Source organism: Grampus griseus (assembly GCF_964374135.1).
Source record: "Grampus griseus genome assembly, chromosome: 16".
Classification (NCBI taxonomy): Eukaryota; Metazoa; Chordata; class Mammalia; order Artiodactyla; family Delphinidae; genus Grampus; species Grampus griseus.
The window spans coordinates 5,394,904-5,414,111 of NC_139010.1; the positions used below are offsets into that span (position 1 = coordinate 5,394,904).

At 39.4% G+C, this 19,208-nt stretch overlaps 1 protein-coding gene across 2 annotated transcripts in view; it reads left to right on the top strand.

The window, feature by feature from the left end:
- Positions 1-540: 540 nt before the first annotated feature.
- The window catches only part of TSNAX (translin associated factor X), a 33,112-nt gene continuing 14,444 nt past the window's right edge, over positions 541-19,208 (top strand). The window contains exons 1-4 of one of the 2 annotated variants that reach the window (XM_082673740.1): positions 541-684; positions 1,123-1,227; positions 4,090-4,204; positions 8,571-8,701. In XM_082673740.1, coding sequence (XP_082529866.1) covers positions 669-684; positions 1,123-1,227; positions 4,090-4,204; positions 8,571-8,701 — 367 coding nt within the window. In that variant the 5' untranslated portion in view covers positions 541-668. Of the gene's footprint in view, positions 685-831; positions 914-1,122; positions 1,228-4,089; positions 4,205-8,570; positions 8,702-19,208 lie in introns of those variants that run through there. The other variant, XM_082673741.1, reaches the window with a different exon arrangement.

Below are 19,208 nucleotides of genomic sequence, written 5' to 3' on the forward strand. Positions count from 1 at the left end.
TTTGCACATTTCCATCACCTAAGCTTCTGGTGTCACCGCCAGGAATGGAAAATTAAAGACTCCTAACTCTGTAAGGTTCCGCCTCGATCCCAAGAAGACCGTCCCACAGGACACGCGACGCTGATCCCTTCCTCACCTACCAGCCCAGGACGCTGCAGGGCCGGCTCCAGCGGCAAACTACAACCCCCCACTATGCACCGCGCGGGAGGCGGGGGCCACGCCGAGGGAACGCGAGGGTGCTCCAAAGGTGCCTTGAGGAAAAAAAAAAAAAAAATCACGTACATCTTTCGTCGCTTTCCCGCCTTCACACTGCTCTCACCCTCAGGGGGATGCATCGTCTTTTTTAATGGACGGCTCATGCAGAGAAGCGTGTAAAGTCGTTTCTATCTTCAGGCACAGCAGAGGGCAGGCGTGACAACGGCTCGAGGGCGCGAGGTCCCCCGGGCCACGCGCGGGGCGGAGCCAGCGGAGGCGGGACTGGGACGCGGCCGGAAGTGTATGAGGAAAAGGGAGAAGCTTGAGTGGCTGCGGGCGTGCGCTTCCGGCCGGGGCGTCGACGTCGGCCGGCTGCGCAGGTTAGCGCTTCGGGGTCTTCGGCCGCTGCTGTACGCATCGTGCACGCCCCGAGGCGCGGAGTGTCGTCTCTTCTCGCCGTAGGCCGTGACGACATGAGCAGCAAAGAAGGTGGCGTCTTCAACGGCTTTGGGCGTTATTTATTTATCTCATCCAGCCTTTTGGTCGCGTTTTCCACTTCCCACCCCTTAAAGGTGCCCTCTCCCCGCGCAGGCTCCGGGAGGGGCGGCGGCCCTGGTGATTTCCCGGCCACATTGGCCCTGTTTGCGCCTCTCTGTTTTTAATCCTCGAGCCGTTTTTATCTTAGTTCGGTAATTGCCCCACCTTGTGCCAGATCAAGGTACTTGTTGGGGGAGGCCTGGGTGAGCGTAAGGTTTGGGGGGGAGAAGGCAGGGTTGCTTTTCTGTCGTCTGCTGAGGAAGCCTCTGTGGCGAGGGCCTTGGGGGTGCCTGGTTTTAAAGGAAGGGAGGGGTTTGCCTGTGTCATGTTTTGTCAGCTCCTTGGCGATGGAAGAGACTTGTCCAACCTTTTTCTCCTTCTCTACGTAAGGATCAGGAGGGTTCAGGAAAAGGAAGCACGACAATTTCCCACATAACCAGAGAAGAGAAGGGAAGGATGTTAATTCCTCTTCACCTGTGATGTTGGCCTTCAAATGTAAGTTCTCTTGTCATGTAAGCTGGCGAAGGGAAGAGAACTAAAGGGTTTGTAAGAAGGATCGATTAGCCATGTTATGCACGTGAAAACAGCCTCTGGGAATTTCCCCGGGGGTTTTGCCATAGTGCTGGGTCTGCCCTCAGAGTTGAGATTACAGACGTCTTGACTCTTTTTCCCATTACAGTTTCGCAGGTAAACATTAGTTAATTAACATCAGACGTGCCACGTAACTAAAAATTACTGTGGACCTGATAAATATATATACTCACCCCCCCCAGGTGTGTGTGTGTGTGTGTGTGTGTATCAGGTATATATGTGTATTTTCATTAGATGTATGTTTAAAGTGTATATATATGTGTATATGTATCAGTTATGTGTGTGTGTGTGTGTGTGTCTATATATATATCAGCTGTATATATACGTGTATTTAATTTTTCAATTTTTAACGTGTATTGGTTTTGTTTTCCCAGCTAGACTTTTGAAGACAGGGCCTGTAGTTTTGTTTTGACTGCAGCACTTTGCAGAGAGTGGGAATCCATGTACATGTAAATCGTACGTGTACATGTGTTCACGGCTCCCCTTTTCTCAGTATATTAACTTGGGCAAGCTGTTGCAAAACTCAACATAAAACAAAATTCACCTAACTCTTCTGCCCAGCATCCTATTTTTTTTTTTGGCCATGCCGCATGGCACGCAGGATCTTATTTCCCTGACCAGGGATCGAACCCATGCCCCCCTGCCGTGGAAGTGCGGAGTCCTAACCACTGGACCACCAGGGAATTACTCCAGCACCCTGTTCTTTACAGTTTCTGTAGTTCAGGAATCTGAGAGGGGGCTTAGTTAGCTGTTGGTTCTAACGTGCAGCCATCTGAAGGGTTGAATTGGGTTGAAGGATCCACAGCTATCGGCAAGGTAGGCCTTCTGCCAACAGCCAGCTCTGGGTTCCTCTCCACGTGGACCCCTCCATAGTACTGCTTGAGTGTCCTCGTGTTGTGGCATCTGGCTTCCCCCGGACCGAGGAAGAGAAAGAGACCACAATTCTCTTATGTCCTAATCTTGGACATCATACACTGTCACTTTTGCTACAGTTCTTTTGTTACCAATGAGGTAGTTTTAAAACTCTGCCTCATATTTAAGAGGAAGGGAATTAGGTTCCTCTTTTTGAAGGGAGGGGTATCAGGTGATTTGTGGACATATTTTAGAACTGCCACAGCACATACAGTGATCTTCAGGGGTGTAAGACAACTAGTTGTAATTGAGCAGAAAGCATATTGATAGAGCTATATACTCAGTGGAAAAACTATCGGTACACTGGGGCAAGTATTGGGTTGGCCAGAAAGTTCGTTCGGTTTTAAGTAACTATAAAAGGCATTTTTCAGTTTCACCAAGAACTTTATTGAGCAACGTATTCATTAACCGAACAAACGTTTTGGCCAAGCCAATATTCCCCACCGGTATGTTCTCACACACCCCATACTGAGCTGCTTGTTTCCAAGCATATTTTGCTGTTTTATGTTTCTACCTGCCTTTGTGCACATAGTTCTTTAAGCTGGGAATTGCTTCCAACTTGGTGCCCCGTTGCCCACCTGGTGTACTGTAGTTTTCTTCAAGACCCAGGTCAAGTAGCTTCTTCCCTTTGAAGCCTTTCGGATTTTCCTCCCAAGCAAACTTGGTGACAAACATTGCATTCATTGAACATCCATCCATTCAGTCAGGAGATATTTATTGAGCATCTATGTTCTGGCATGTGTTGATAGTGAACAAGAAAAATGTAGTTCCTGCTTTACTGAACCTTTTCTATATATTTATTATAGCATGATTACATTTAATTTTTTGTTTACATCTCTGTCTCATACTGGACTGAGCTCATTGAGGGTAGAAATTGCCTTAACTTTGTATTTATAGTATATAATTCACAGTGGTCATTAATGTAGTCAAAATAAATAGTGAATACATTTCATTGTCTTGAAATATTGGGCAAAATCCTAGCCTAATTATTATCTCAGTAATAAAAGACCAGATGTATTTAGGTCTTTGTCAACTACTAATTTGGTTCATAGTTAAGTCAGGTTCTGAATAAACCTTTGTATTCAGAATTCCTCTGTGGATTGCTCCCTATAGGACAGGCAACTTGCTAGGTCTTTGGAGTGACAGTGCTTCTAAAATAAAGTGGTTATTAAGATAAGTAAGTGGTTTATGGGTATTTCAACAACTAGGGCTTGAGAATTCAGAAAGTTGATGTTATTAAGGGGTTATAAACTTAATTTTATTTTATTTTTTTTTTATTTTTTTTTTGCGGTACACGGGCCTCTCACTGTTGTGGCCTCTCCCGTTGCGGAGCACAGGCTCCGGACGCGCAGGCTCAGCAGCCATGGCTCACGGGCCCAGCCGCTCTGCGGCATGTGGGATCTTCCTGGATCGGGGCGCGAACCCGTGTCCCCTGCATCGGCAGGCGGACTCTCAACCACTGTGCCACCAGGAAAGCCCTATAAACTTAATTTTAAAATTCCAGTTTATTTTTTGTAGATATTTTTATTGTATATGGTAAGGTGATTAAAAATTACATAACCTAGCGAGGTAGTTGAAAGTAGTTTTTGTAGGTAGTTATATGTGATAATTTTGTGGTAAAAGTCTCATGTTTATTAAAACAGATACTTGTTACAAAATACATGTCTCACTGTGAGCCTCTGAGTGGTAAAATCCAGCGAAGGCATGCCTCTACTTAAAGAAAAAATACCTCGGTTAGTAGCAGTCTTTGATTTCCAAGTACTTTAAAAGTAAATAAGGTGGTTTCTCCAATATTGTTTGATAGGCTTCAAGTGCAGAATAAGCATGCTTATGTTCATAATAATGTGTTCTTAGCATTTCAACAGGAACTTGATGCAAGACATGACAAATATGAGAGACTTGTGAAACTTAGTCGGGATATAACTGTTGAAAGTAAAAGGACAATTTTTCTCCTCCACAGGATTACAAGGTGAGTAAATATCTTCAAAATTTGTCACAGTTGGATACAGTTTTATACGTGTTTTATATATATCGTATTTAATATATATCGTAAGTCAGTGGACAGTAACTAGCTGACTTTTTTTGAACACTGGGGTCAGAGGACGTTAGTAGCAGGTAGATTTTAAGAATAAACATTTTAATAAAAATAGGGACCAATTCTTATTTTCAGAACAGCTAGGGATTTATGTTCTGTTAAGGTCGTTCACCAAGATAGAGCTACTGTTTGTGAAATATTAAATTTTTAATGGTTTACTAGCACCTGTTACATTAAAGCTTTCCTTGGATGATGTGTGCAGAAATTTTAATATTAGATAAATGTTATATTCTGCTTAACTTACTTTCCCATTCATTTTTCAGTTCATTGCGGTGTGGCTTTCTGCCTCACAGAATTGCAATTGCCCTTGGTACTTTCACATTGCCGAGTCTAGTACACACTCTCCTGCTTTTCTTCTGACTCACGTTTTTGCAGCATGGGATGGTGTTGACTACTTAATTCTTTGAAAGTTCCTCTACCTTCAGCTCTGCGCCGTTCGTTCTCTAGGACTTTAATATTTTTCTAGGTAGGCTCTGTATATTTAATAGATTTCTTTGTTGCAAGTAAAAGAAGCCAGCTTGAAGTAGCCTAAATTAAGAGGAAGGGAGTGAATTAGAAAGAAGATTCAGGGATATTGTATGAGTGCAGTTGGGTATCTCCATCTCGTATCTTGGTTTGCCTCATATTTCATTTGACTAGCTTTCTTTGCTTCTCTGTTCTACGTGGGGGTAGAAATCACCCACCCTGTAACTCCCAGAGAGAGATTCTTGTTACATTACCAATTCCAAATGCCTGTAGAAGGATAGCAATGATGGGCTTCCCACCATGTGTCTTTTAAGTATTTAAGAAAGACCAAATACAATTTATGAGCTTTTTATTATTAAAATATTATTGAAGTATTCTATTCACTTATAACTTTTAAGGTAATTCTGAAATGCTTTAATTTTTATTCCACTAAGTGGAAGCAAATTTGCCATATATAGGTTTATTGGAATGTGGCACTGTTAACATTTTCTTTTTCATCCTTGACTCTAAAATTAGTTTTTGCTTGTTTTTTGAACCAGTTTTCACATAGCTTGTACACACTTGAGCTTGTATTATGGAAAGAAGCAACACTGATCTGGTTAGTTATGAACACTTTTTTCTACTAGAAATTGCAGTTTTAAAACAATTGCTCTCAATATTCAGCAGTTTAAAGAAATAGTAGAACTGTGACAGGAGAACTTAATATTTTAGAAAAAGCCATGTTATTGTGTACAGTCATCTTGTAAATATTTGTCCACCAAAAAATAATAAATATGCATTATGGTAAACTTAGAAAATAGTAATCTTTAGAAAAATACAAAATGACAGAAAAGTAAAGCTACCGAGTGAAAGAAGTCAGTGACAATACACTAGGATAGCCACTATCAATGAGCAGATTTCATATTTTATACTTTTTTATCATAATTGTGTCCATATTATACATATATTTTGATTAGTAAACTGAGAAAAGGGTAAACTTCAGAAAAATTATAAACTACAGAAAGTAAAAATACTTTATGAGAGAAATCAGCTAGAGTACATAAAGATAACTACTGTTAATGAGCAGATTTCATATTTTAACTGTACTTTATTTTCTTTAATAGAGGTAGGTAGATATCTCTGCTAGTGAGCTTTGGTAGTTTGGTCTTTTAAGGAATTTTTCCATTTCATCTCATAATGTTCTTTTATTATCCTTTAATTTCTGTAGAATCTGTTGTAATGTTCTCTCTCTCATTCCTGAAGTTGGTAATTTGTGTCCTCTCTTTTTCCTGATCTGTCTGGCTAGAGGTTTATCAGTTTTATTGATCTTAAAGGACTGCTGTTGATTTCATTGATATTCTGTATGTTTTGGTTTTCTGACACATTGATTTCTGTTATTTCCTTCTTTCTGCTTACTTGGGATTCATTTACTCCTTTTCTAAAGAGTTTCTTAAGACAGAAGCTGAGATCACAAAGAAGAAACAGATCATTTCTTCTTTTCTAATATAGGCATTTAGTGCTATAAATTTCCCTTTTATGGCTCTAAGTACACTAGCTACATTCCACGAATTCTGGTATGTTGTTTTTTCATTTTCATTCAGTTCAAAATGCTTTCTAATTTTCATTTTGATTTCATCTTTGACCCATTGGTTGTTTGGATGTTATTTTGTTTCCAAATATTTAGGAATTTTCCAAGCATATTTTTTATGATTTGAATTCTTTTAAATTTACTGAAGCTTGGTATTGGCTCAGAATATGGTCTGTCTGGACCTTGTACACTTGAAAAGTATATGTATTCTGCTATTGTTGGGTGTAGTGTCCTATAAATGTCAATTAAATTGGTTGATGATGTTGTTCAATCATCTGTGTTATTACTGATTTTCTGTATACTTGTTCTACAATTATTGAGAGAGGTTCAAATCTCTTGATGATACTTGTGGATTTGTCTATTTCTTTTTGCCCTTTTATTAGTTTTTGCTTGATGTATTTAAGCTCTTTTATTTGATGCATTAATATTTAGGGTTGTTCTGTTCACTTGATGGATTGACCCTTATTTTTATGATAGTATCCCTGGAAATATTCTTTGTTTTGAATTCTACTTTGTTAATACAGCTACTCTAGTTTTCTTTTGATTAGTGTTAACAGGGTATATCTTTATTTGTCCTTTTGCTTTTAATCTATTTGTGTCTATATTTAAAGAGGATTTCTTGTCTTTCTTGCTTTTTTATCCATTTATCCATTTTATCCAGTCTCTGCCTTTTATGGAGGTGTTTAGACTGTTCACATTTAATGTGATTATTGATATGGTAGGAATTAAATTTATGATCCATTTTCCACTTTTTTGCCTTATTTTGGGTTGAATATATATTTTTTAAATTGGGGTATCATTGCTTTACAATGTTGTGAAGACTATTTTTTATAATTCCATTTTATCTTATTTGTTGGCTTATTAGCTGTACCTTTTTTGTTTTATTTTTATAGTGGTTGTTTTATGGTTTATAATATATGACTTGTCACAGTCTGCTGTCCTTACTTTGCACAATACTGTGTTAATTGAAACTTGTGCATCTCAGAATCATGTCTGTCCTTTGCATGGTTCTGTGGTAACATTTACTTTGCAAATTGAGGTCATAATATTGATACGCACACTTTTCAGTTAATGTGATACTGTACAAGGTAAGGACAGCTTGCATATCACTTTGCCTATAGTATATGAACCCTATAATAGTATACTTCCTTTTCCATTTCACCTCTACAGGCTTGGCCTTTGTGCTACTTTGAAATATATGCTACTTCTATATTATTTATAATCCCCATAATACATTATTATTTTTATTTAAACAATATGATTTTTAAAAAATTACAAAATTATATTTTTATATATATTTCCCATTTCTGGTGTCCTTTATTCCTTTATGTACAGATCCAGATTTTCATCTGGTACCATTTTCCTTTTGCCTAGAGAACTTCCTTTAATACTTTTTGTAGTGTCAGTCTGCCAGTGATGAATCAACTAATTCTGGTCTTGTGTGAGCTCTGTATATCATTTTGCGTGCTCACTTAGGGTGGTTCATTTTTCAGCCTTGGGTAGTTTCCTCACAAGTCTGCACTGATCAGAGTTCAGCTGCAGACTTGAGTGGGTCCCCTGTGTAGATCTCTAAAAACTCTGTGTGTAGTTTTTCTCCTTTGTTACTCTGCCTTGCAAGTTTTAGCCATCTTTACCAACCTGAACTCCCACTTCCTCCCCCTCTGCTCAGGGAGACTCCCAGGGTCCACCTAAGTTTCTCATCCCTGCACTGTCACTGCACTGCAGGCAGTTAGATGGGACAGTCATAATAAGGCACATGTCCTTTTCTTCACCCTTCTCTCAGGGATCACTGTGCCATGCTGCCTGTTGCCCAACGTCTGAAAACCATTTTTTTTGTATATATGTATTTCTCTTTAGTTGTTTAGTTTTATGGTGGGATGATAAATCCTGTCCATGTTACTCCATCCTGACTAAAAGTAGACGTCTCCAGATGTCATATTTTTATGAACATAATTTTTCTTGTAGTTATGGTCATATTATAAGTACAACTTTTTATACTTCTCTTTTCACTTAATATTATAGCATTTTTCCATGTTTTTATTTTTTAACCTTTTTTTAGTAAACTATAGTTGTAGTTTTGCGTTAGAAGTTTCCAGATACATAGGATATTTATTTAGCCCTATGTTAATTGATATGTAGATTGTCTCAGTTTTTCACTATCAAAACATCTGACTGATGTTTTAAAAGTTCCCAATATCTTGATTACAGTGCTCCTTATATGGACGAAATACTGACTGAAGCAGAAATTAAATTGGATGGTGTCAGACAAAAGATATTGCAGGTAGCCCAGGAGCTCTCAGGAGAAGACATGCATCAGTTCCACAGAGCCATTACTACAGGTGAGTCTAGGTTCATTGTAGTGGTAACATTAAAAAAAAAAATAGTTCGTTACATGATTTATGTGCATTGCCTGAATTTTAATTGATGCTTGGTGAAATATTACTGGCTTTAAAAAATTAGAACTTCTGAATAGTAATGTAAAGGTAATCTAAAAATGCTTAATGGGCTTTATTTTTCTGTGTAGTGTCAGTCATTGATAGATTTTAATAAAGTAACTGAGGACACAGACTTAATAGATGAACTTTATTCTTGAGTGAGTAGGGTGTATTCAGACAGGGCATAACTCATTTCCCACTATGGGTATATCTCACTTGTGGCTCTAAGTTTCAGTCATAGTAAGTTCATGAAAGAGAATGTATCACTTAGCCAGGTGGACCAGAACATCTCATAGTGTGACTCCATACTGGGAAGTTTAGGGTAGTACTGGGTTTTTTTTTTTGGGGGGGGGGTATGCAGGCCTGTCACCGTTGTGGCCTCTCCCGTTGCGGAGCACAGGCTCTGGACGCGCAGGCTCAGCGGCCATGGCTCACGGGCCCAGCTGCTCCGCAGCACGTGGGATCTTCCCGTATCGGGGCACGAACCTGTGTACCCTGCATCTGCAGGTGGACTCTCAACCACTGCGCCACCAGGGAAGCCCAGTACTGGGTTTTATATATTCATTTAAAATGTTTCATGGAGTACTGGATCTTGGTGATTATCACCATTTGGAAATTAGTTGGCACAAATGTTTAAGGTACTTGATCTGATCCTCTTCATCCTTTTCTTATTGTGAGTTCACTGTGAGGAGAGATATGTATAATTCAGACATACCCTGAAATTTGCAGAAAGACAAAATCAAAGGCTGATGCATATTTATAGAAGTAAATGGAAGTTCTGTATTCCTTTCTATCAAATAGCTGATTCCACTGAGCTCAGGTAAGTTCAGTAGTAGGAAATGAGTTCATTTGGTACCTGGTCAATATATGTTCAGTTTTAGTCTGGTTATCATTTCAGCACTTGTTTTTCAGAAATGTCGACCTGTGGTTGTTGAAACGTGTTGATATTAGTAAGAGAAGGTGCCTGCGTGTATCGGTTAAAACTGGAGGCGTGTTATTATAAACTAAAGTGATAACACATTTCCATGAGGAGTCATTATAGTATATTCTGAAAGGGGGTACATTCCCATCCTCATCATTTATTATTTACTATCAGGGATTTATTTGATTTTCAAAATAATAGCACATATAATAAAAAAGATTTCATGAATTCAGTTTATGTTGCCACATGCAAGCACAGCCTTGCATGTGACAGATTTGGCAGGGTTGGGAGAGAAGATCAGAGATAATGGGAGAAAGAAGGGTGAAGTGAAAGCTGAAACAAGCCTCTAGAAGAAAACATACGAGAGTATCTTCGTGACCTTGTGGTAGGAAAGATTTTTTTTTTTAATGACACAAAAAAGCATTAACTGCTAAAGGAAAATCGGATCAACAACTACTGAAGCCCGTGTGCCTAGAGCCTGTGCTCCGCAACAAGAGAAGCCACCGCAGTGAGAAGCCCACGCACCGCAACAAAGAGTAGCCCCCACTTGCCACAACTAGAGAAAGCCCACGTGCAGCAATGAAGACCCAATGCAGCCAAAAATAAATAAATTTATTATAAAAAAAAAGGACCATAAAAGGTGAATAGGGGCCTTAAAAATGTGAATATTCAGATGACTGAATGTTCACTAAACGGTGTTCAGCATCATTATTCACTAGAGTAATGTAAAGTGAAACCACGGTGAGATACCATTCACTCACCAGCATGACTAAATCATAAATACTGCCTGTACCATTTAAAAAAACTTTGGTGGCAGTATCTAGCTGGGAATGTGTCTACTATATGATTACTTCTGGGTATATACCCAAGAGGAGTGAGGCTTATGTCACCAAAAGACATGTGCAAGACACCTCATAACAGCTGTAATCACAATATCCTAAAAGTAAAAGATGACCCAAATGTCTGTCAACAGGAAAATGGGTACATTGTGGTGTAGTTGTACAATGTAGTACTACATAGCAGTAAAAAGTAACCGTATGCGACAGCAAATATGAATTTGACATTGTGTTGGGCAAGATAAGCAGACACAGAAGAGTATCTAACTGTATACTTCCATTTGTGTGACGTTCAAAAAGCACAGTTAATCTAGGGACACTGAGCTTTGCTTTATTTGGCCCAGTCATTTATTTTGTAGGTCCTTCATGGATCAATGAGTAAAGTATAAGGAAAGGCTTTAAATAAGAGCAAGGACCATATGGATAATGACACTAAAAGAAACCTAGGAAGTCATACTTGGCTTTTAGAATAAAACAGAAATGGAGAAAAAGAGGCAAAGGGGACATTTCATTGAGTCAGTAGAGTGTTTCTTAAATCAGGAAGGAAGCACTACATTCTTGGAAAAAGTTTAGATAGGACGTTAGTAAAATGGGAGCAGTCTTTCTTCAGATATTCCCGGTTCACTATCATTGAGGATTGTTGTAAGCACCATATTCTGTTTAAGGCCTTTGTTTATGATTTGTAAGTTTTCTTTGAGATTACCTACCCATGAATTAAAAATTTAAGGATTCTCTGTGTCTCACTTTTCTGTAGGAAGTCTTTAAAATTAAGTGAGGTTCTTTAAATTGAAACAATAAAGATTTTTTTTCTTAAAGTTAAGGAATAAAGCAGTCAAAGAGGTGTCTGGGACTTAAAAATTTGCTGACAGATATTTTATTTGATAAAATACGGTTATTTATAATTAGAGTAGCATTAACAATGTGACGCTTATGAATAGCTTGCTGCTTGTAATTGTTAAATGCTTGTTTTGGTGTTACTCCAAATAGTTGTTCTTTTGACTTGAAGATAAAACAATTCTGGCATTGAACTAAAGGAGTTCTGTGCTTTTCCTCATTAAGAACAGTGCCAATGGCACGCAGAGCATGTCCCTAAGGGGTACTTGTGTGAGCTCAAACATTGAGTGTCCTACTGGTAATTGAACAACAACAAAAAGCTAGGCCTGTTTTCTACACATTTCTTATCAGAGTGGGTTACAGATTGTCCCAAGGGATGGTTAAACAAATGACAGATAATTAGTTACTTGAAATAAGTCACTTAAAACTTTTTCTCGTGCCCTGTCATGTTTTTGGTTTGTTTTTTTTTTTTCTCGTTGAAAAATTAACAGTTGGGGGAAATGTCCTCCATCTCAAAGAAAAAAAATATTTCTTCCTTTTTTTGGTTTAGTTTATATTGCTGTGATAATACTAAAAATTGTCATTTAATTTTGAGACATTCAGGTGTGCAAAACTCACTTCAGACCCTAACTAATATTTTAATTCTCTCATCTGAGAATGTGAATGATGGGTTAAGTGAGTGTTTTAGGCCAGTTACAGATATTTTTTTAAAGCCATTGTTCTTTATATATTAAATATTTATATTTATATAACCTTTGCAGTATCCCTAAATCATAAATATTATTTTTACCACTTCATAAGTGGGGAAATTGAGACTCACAGGAGTTAAGCAACTTGTCCAAGGTCATAAGCTAGTAAGTGGGATCATTGCTTTCTTATTATGTGGATTTAATTTACCTGTAGACTTCAGAACCTAACCCCGAGTAAAGGCTTTATCTTGCTTAAATTTCTCTTTGCTTAAATATGAAGGTGTTTCTTAAAAACCCAGCACACACAGCTCTTGTGTTGCTTTTTATTTTTCCATAGCACTTAACACGTTTTGACTTACTCTGTAATCGCCATATTTATTATGTTTCTTTCTTTATTATTTCTCTTTCCTCTACTAGAATGTGGACTCAACAAGTCTCTACAAAAGTTTTTTACTATTAACTGATGTATCCCAGACACTTAATAACTGTTTGATAAATGTTGACAGAATGAAGAGCAGAAGTATTTTAAAAGGGCTTTTTCTGTTGTTCAGTCAAATCTTTTATTTGATGATTTGCTTTTGCGAATTTTTGTTTGACTATTTTTTGTTCCTTCTAAAAGGAAGCATGTTTCCAGGGGCTGTTACTTAGACATAAGTGCAGAAATAGGATCAATGTTAATATTTAGGGGCGTGCTAAAGCTCATTATATCAGTACAGAGAAATTTGATATCATTTCAGCATAGTAGCAAAATTGAGAAGGCTCACTGAAAAAATGAACTAGGACATGAAGATCTGTAAGCCTTTGGAATTTAGTGAGGGGAGAGATATAGCTAAACACTGAATTTTTCTGTTTGTAAGTGAGATTAAGTTGTCAGCAGACATGTTAGTTCAGGTAAAGCTAAGTACTGGAACAAATGAATAAACCTGTGACATTTTGGTGGCTTAACAAAATAGAAATCGTTTCTTTCTCATTTAAAGTCCCGGCTTTGTGATGGTGTCTTGAGTGTGCTCTTTGCACTTAGTCATTCAGAGCCCCAGGATCTTGGGGCTCTGCTACTATCAGTACGTGGTTTCCAAGATCAGTCAGGACATCAGCATACAACTGGCAGGTTGTGGAAGAGAGGAGTGCAGGGTCATGCCTGAGGTTTTTATGGGCCAGCCCTCCAAGTGGCATCGACCACTTCTGTCCACATTTTATTGGCCAGTCCACACCTGATTTCAAGGGAGAATGGGGAATATGGTCTCTGTGCCAAAGACAATGAAATATGTTTGATGAATAGTTAATTTTTCTCTGCCCACTACAGTAGTTTGGTGTCCATTTGGTTTAGTGGGAAATCCAGGCATATGCATGTTGATGGATGTAAATTTTTTTCTGAATGTTCTTTTTTTTTTTTTTGCGGTATGCGGGCCTCTTACTGTTGTGGCCTCTCCCGCTGCGGAGCACAGGCTCTGGATGCGCAGGCTCAGTGGCCATGGCTCACGGGCCCAGCCACTGCGCGGCATGTGGGATCTTCCTGGACCGGGGCACGAACCCGTGTCCCCTGCATCGGCAGGCAGACTCTCAACCACTGCGCCACCAGGGAAGCCCCTAAAAAAGTTTTAAATACTATCGAACAAAAATTAATGCCCATCATTCTTATTTTAATAATTCCCACCTCAGTTTAATTCAGTAGTTACAGAGGGCCCTTGTACCAGACACTGACATTATTTTATATAAGTCCTACAATGTAGGTAGATGTTTGTACTTTACAAACGAGGAAATTGAAGTGCAGTAACTTAATAGACTTCCTGGTTTGGCCAGCTGGTTGAGTGCAGATGTTATTTGTTAAGGGAGGAAATGGAAGACAGAATGGGTTTTGGATGTGATTGGTGTGGCATCCAAGCAGCTTCCTAATAGCAATTGAATATATTGGTTTCGAGAACTCAGGGTACGGTTGTAGCCTTGAAGGCTTCAGCTTATAAGCTAGAGTTGAAGTTATAGACATGGATAAAATGGTCCGGAGAGAGTGTAGAGTGAGAAGAAAGCCGAAGACTGGGTCCTCCGGACCTAAACCAAAGGGAATAGAATGGAATCTTTGATGGAATAGGATCCCTGAGGAATTGGGAGAGGGTGGGTTCTGTAGCATAGGTAAATTGACAAGCCTTGTATGCGATGAAGGCCACCGCTTTGGAGATTGGCATTTCAGGAGGGGTGTAGAGGCCAGCAGGGGAGGACATTCTTGGTCAGAAACCTCTGTCTTCCAGTCGCGTGCTGAGAACGGGCCGGAGGTGGAACAGTAGTTTGGAATTCATGGGGGCCTGGAGATACAAGAATGACTCCAAGGGAGTGGGGGTGGGAACTTAACCAGCAGCATTTAATAGTTATTACTAATGATTTTGGAAAGTTTACCTGATTGATAAATGTGATTGGAATGAATGAGGTAGGGAGTTAGATTCATTCCTGGCTAGCATTTTGCTAGTTAGTTGTAGCACGATAACAGTGGGAGAAGTCGGGCAAGATATTCAGCTTGACACACTATTATGACCATTTTGGTTGTTAAAACATACTTTTGTGTCTGTTGATAAGTAGTATGTTATTAACTGTGATTAGTCAAATTAATTAATAATACAGATTTCAGCATATCTGATTTATCTCAAAAGCCAAGCATACACTGTGATTCCAAGATGCTATATTAGTTTGCTGGAACTGCCACAGACTGGGTGGCTTAAGCAACAGAAGTTTATTTGCTCCCAGTTCCGGAGGCTTGAGGTCCGAGGTCAAGGTGTCGGCAGCGTTGGCTTTTCTGAGGCCTCTCTCTCTAGCCTAAAGATGGCCGCCCGCAGTGTCTTCACGTGGTCTTCCCTCTGGGCATCCCTGGTGTCTGGGGTGTCCTAATCTGTTCTTATCCAGACACCAGTCAGGTTGGATTCAGGCCCACCCTAATGTTCTTGTTTTAACTTAATCACCTTTAGAGGCCCTATCTCCAAATATAGTCACATTCTGAGGTACTAGGAGTTAGGGCTTCAACATACGGCTTTTAGGAGGGCATAATTCAGCCCGTGACATACTTTTTGGTTTGTGCACTGCAGCTAGGGGACAGGCTGCAGATAATACATTATTTTGGGTGGGGAGACTGGGGAGTTGCTTTTTTTTTTTTTTAACGTCTTTATTGGAGTATAATTGCTTTGCAATGGTGTGTTAGTTTCTGCTTTATAACAAAGTGAATCAGTTATACATATACATATGTCCCCATATCTCTTCCCTCTTGCGTCTCCCTCCCTCCCACCCTCCCTATCCCACCCCTCTAGGTGGTCACAAAGCACCGAGCTGATCTCCCTGTGCTATGCGGCTGCTTCCCACTAGCTATCTGTTTTACATTTGGTAGTGTATATATGTCCATGCCACTCTCTCACTTCGTCCCAGCTTACCCTTCCCCCTCCCCATGTCCTCAAGTCCATTCTGTAGTAGGTCTGTGTCTTTATTCCTGTCTTGCCCCTAGGTTCTTCACGACCTTTTTTTTTTTCTTAGATTCCATATACATGTGTTAGCATGCGGTATTTGTTTTTCTCTTTCTGACTTACTTCACTCTGTATGACAGACTCTAGGTCCGTCCTGGGGAGTTGCTTTAAGTCAAGTCCAGGAGTGGAGTGGGGTGGGTTTGTGTGGTGCAGCTGAGCTGTGCCCCCAAATAAGTGCCCTGTGGGGAGAAGCAAACAGTATTTGGGAGGTCTCCTGGGACCAGGGATATAAACAAGTCTTTCACACGAGCACATTCCCTCAGGTTGCAGTTAACAGGCTTTGAGGTGGGTTCAGGGAGCTCTGCTTTGTTTGAGACACCCCCCTTGGAGGAGAGGGTAGCGACTGTCTCTGCACGTAGGAAAGAGGTCTGGGGAGGGCGCTCTGCCCTGGGTCTTACTGAACGACCAAAGGACAGCACACACACCCAACAAGTGACATCACGAACCTCCTTTTCTCTTCTCTTTCTACTCTCTTCATCCCCCAGTGGTTAGAGGAGAGAGGATGATGAGAACAGAGATTTGTTGAACGGTGGGGAGAGTTGGAAGCTGAAATGGAGGCAGGCCTGTGAATCCCCACGTGGCAGGATCAGTCACCTAGTGACTGTCATTTTAATGGAAGAAGTCATGCGAAGTTTGATGATGTTCCCAGTATCAAATCATGGCTCAGTCAGGGGCATCGTTTAGCTGCGGAAAGACAAATCAAACGAAAGATACTTCCAACAACATCTAAAAATCAAGAAATGATTTGAGAATTAGCAGAATGATTTGATGGATAATTTATGCTGTATCTTAAATCACTTGGGAAGCAGGTTTCATAATAAATGTAATTTGATATCATAAGGGAATGGAAGAATATATTTAAAATGCTAGATTTATGTAATAATTTATATTCCTGTTAAAATATTTTGAATATCACTCCAAGGGACAGGGGAGCTGACGGTGCTGACCAGAACTGTTCCAGGGATGACTCTGTAGCGACTGAGACAGGAACAGTGTGGTCCTCTCCCCAGGATCCCAGAGTCAGCTTGGGGGGATTTAGAAGATCCCCAGGTGGCTATTAAGTTTTCTACTCATTCAGGTTTGCTTTTAACAGGTAAAATTTACTGAGTGAGGTGAAGCAGAAGAGACTTTGCTGCCGTACAGACCTGGGCTTCTCTGTTTGCTGTGATATTCCTTAGATCTGTAACCTTGGAACATGCGGCCTCTTTCAGTTTCAGCTTTCTCAGCCTGTAACGCGGAAACAGTAACAGCTGCCTCATGGACTGCTTTGAAAATTAAATGGAATATGTTCGTGGAAAGCATTTCTTAGTCTGGGACATAGCTGTTAACAAAAGTTTGTTCTCTTCCCTCTGGAATTTAGCAGAATTAATCTGTAAGAGTATGCTAAATTCTAAAATTTGTTTTCATGTTAGATAAAAACTCAGGAATACTGATTTGCCCAACAGACACTCTTTGGTGCTAAAGTAAAAGCCTTGCTCAGACAAAGTCCAAATTAGACAAAATCCAAAGTAGTGGAATTGCATTTGTTTTACTATTGGTAGTATAATTGCACACACTTATTTTCTATGTACGAGTTATGTGTTTGAGGGTACAGTTTTTAGCAGAGTGGGCTGTGAATCAAACCTAGACATGATTATACTTTTACATTTCAGTGATCTGGTAAAGCTCACTTCTGCAGAAATTCAGGTGGTGTTCTTACAAATAGTTATAAATGCAGTTTTAAAAATTGAGATATAATTTACATGTCATAAAATTGACCCTTTTAAATTGTACAGTTCCGTGGTTTCTAATATAACCACAAGGTTGTACTGCTGTCATCACTGGATAATTCCAGAATATTTTCATCACCCCAACCAGAAACCCCTTACCCATTAGCAGTCACTCCCCAGCTCCCTTCCCCCACCCCAAGGCAGCTACTAAGCTGCCTTCTGTCTCCATGGATTTGCCTGTTCTAGACATCTCGTAGAAACAGGAGTGTGCAATGAGCGGCCTATTTTGACTGGATTCTTTCACTTAGCATAATGTTTCAAGGTTCATCTGTGTCATAGCATCTGTCAGCACTTTACTCCTTTTTATGGCTGAATAATATTTTATTGTACATATGTACCATTTTGTTTATGCATTTGTCAGTTGATGGACATTTGGGTTGTTTCTACTTGGCTAAAAATAACACTGCTGTGAACGTTCGTACAAGTCTGTGTGTAAACATACACTTTCAGTTCAGTTCTCTTGGGTATATACCTAGGAGTGGAATTGCTGGGTCAAGTGTCAGATAGTATTCTAAAACACTAGAAGCCTGGGAAGAAAGTTGAGGCTTGTAGATCGAATTTATGATGAAACCTCTGTATGGTTTTCTGTGGAGTTTTGGATGGGATATATACCGCTTAAATATCATAAGAATAAGTAAAAATAATCAGAAGCCTTTAATTGGGTTTCCTTGTATATGTTCTAATAGTAGAAGAAGGAGAAAAATAACAAATTACATAAAACCAGTCTACAAACTTCTGTCTTACTGGCAGCTGATTTTGTAAATAATTCTAATTGGATTTCATCCAAGCAGAAGCAGAAGCAGAAGGGGAAGCCATTGTTTGATGGAATATGGCAGTAGATTGGAAATTTTCACCTTGGGGATTATTCACTGAAAATAGCGGATGTCCTTTTCATCAAGTTGAAACATAACTTGTTTAAACATCCTTTTACCTAGATGTGACCAAAAATGCTTTCGGTGTTTGGGGCCAGATGTCGTTGAACTTTCTCTATGGTATATACTGAAACCTAATTTCTATGGAGTAGAAATGGCACCGTCATGTCTGGGGTAACTTAATCAAACACATCCCAAGGACAACTTAACTAATGACTTTAGATATACTGGAAAACGTAATATTTGACAGCCACCCCCCTTAATAGAGATTGATACACACAGATGAATTTTGAGGGCTCTTGTTCCGTATCTTCTTTTTTCCCCTATAAAAAATAAACCAGATAACCATAAGACCTCTGATTCTGAGCTTCATCAGTTTGAACTCCAATCTTGTAAAAATATGCCTTTCTTAGTGGACTTAAATCCAAAGTACTATAAATAAAGGACAATTAGATAGTTCTGAACATTTGAATACCAAATTTTAGAATAGTTTTGGCAAAGCACCTAGAGTTTCATAAAGCTAATGAGGAGGAACAGGGAGAGATTATTTTCAGCAATTTACTAAGCATTTGAATCTCTTCTGTATGTGAAGTGCTGTCTTTGGGAATGGAGGAAGGAGCAAAGTTGTAACAAAAGGATGATTCTTGCCTTCACAGTTCCAGGGTGCAACATTGGTGATCATACAGCTTTTATAATACAGAGGTTCTGAAACATTTAATTGTAGTATAAGCTTTATGTAGTGGGTTTGAAGAAATGAGTGCTGCCTTGATTGGAGTGTATCGAAACGTTTAAACTTTTTTTTACAGGTAGAAGAAGATTTGAGAGAGGGCAACATAGGCACAGACGAGCACAGAATCCCGAAAGAACACAGTATCAGAGACTAGAGAATAAGGTGAACGAAGCATGGAGAAAAGCTGACCTAGGGATTTAGTGGGGAAAAAAGTGAGAAAAAGTGAATATGTTTTATATAGAGTTGAATGTAAAGAAGCAGG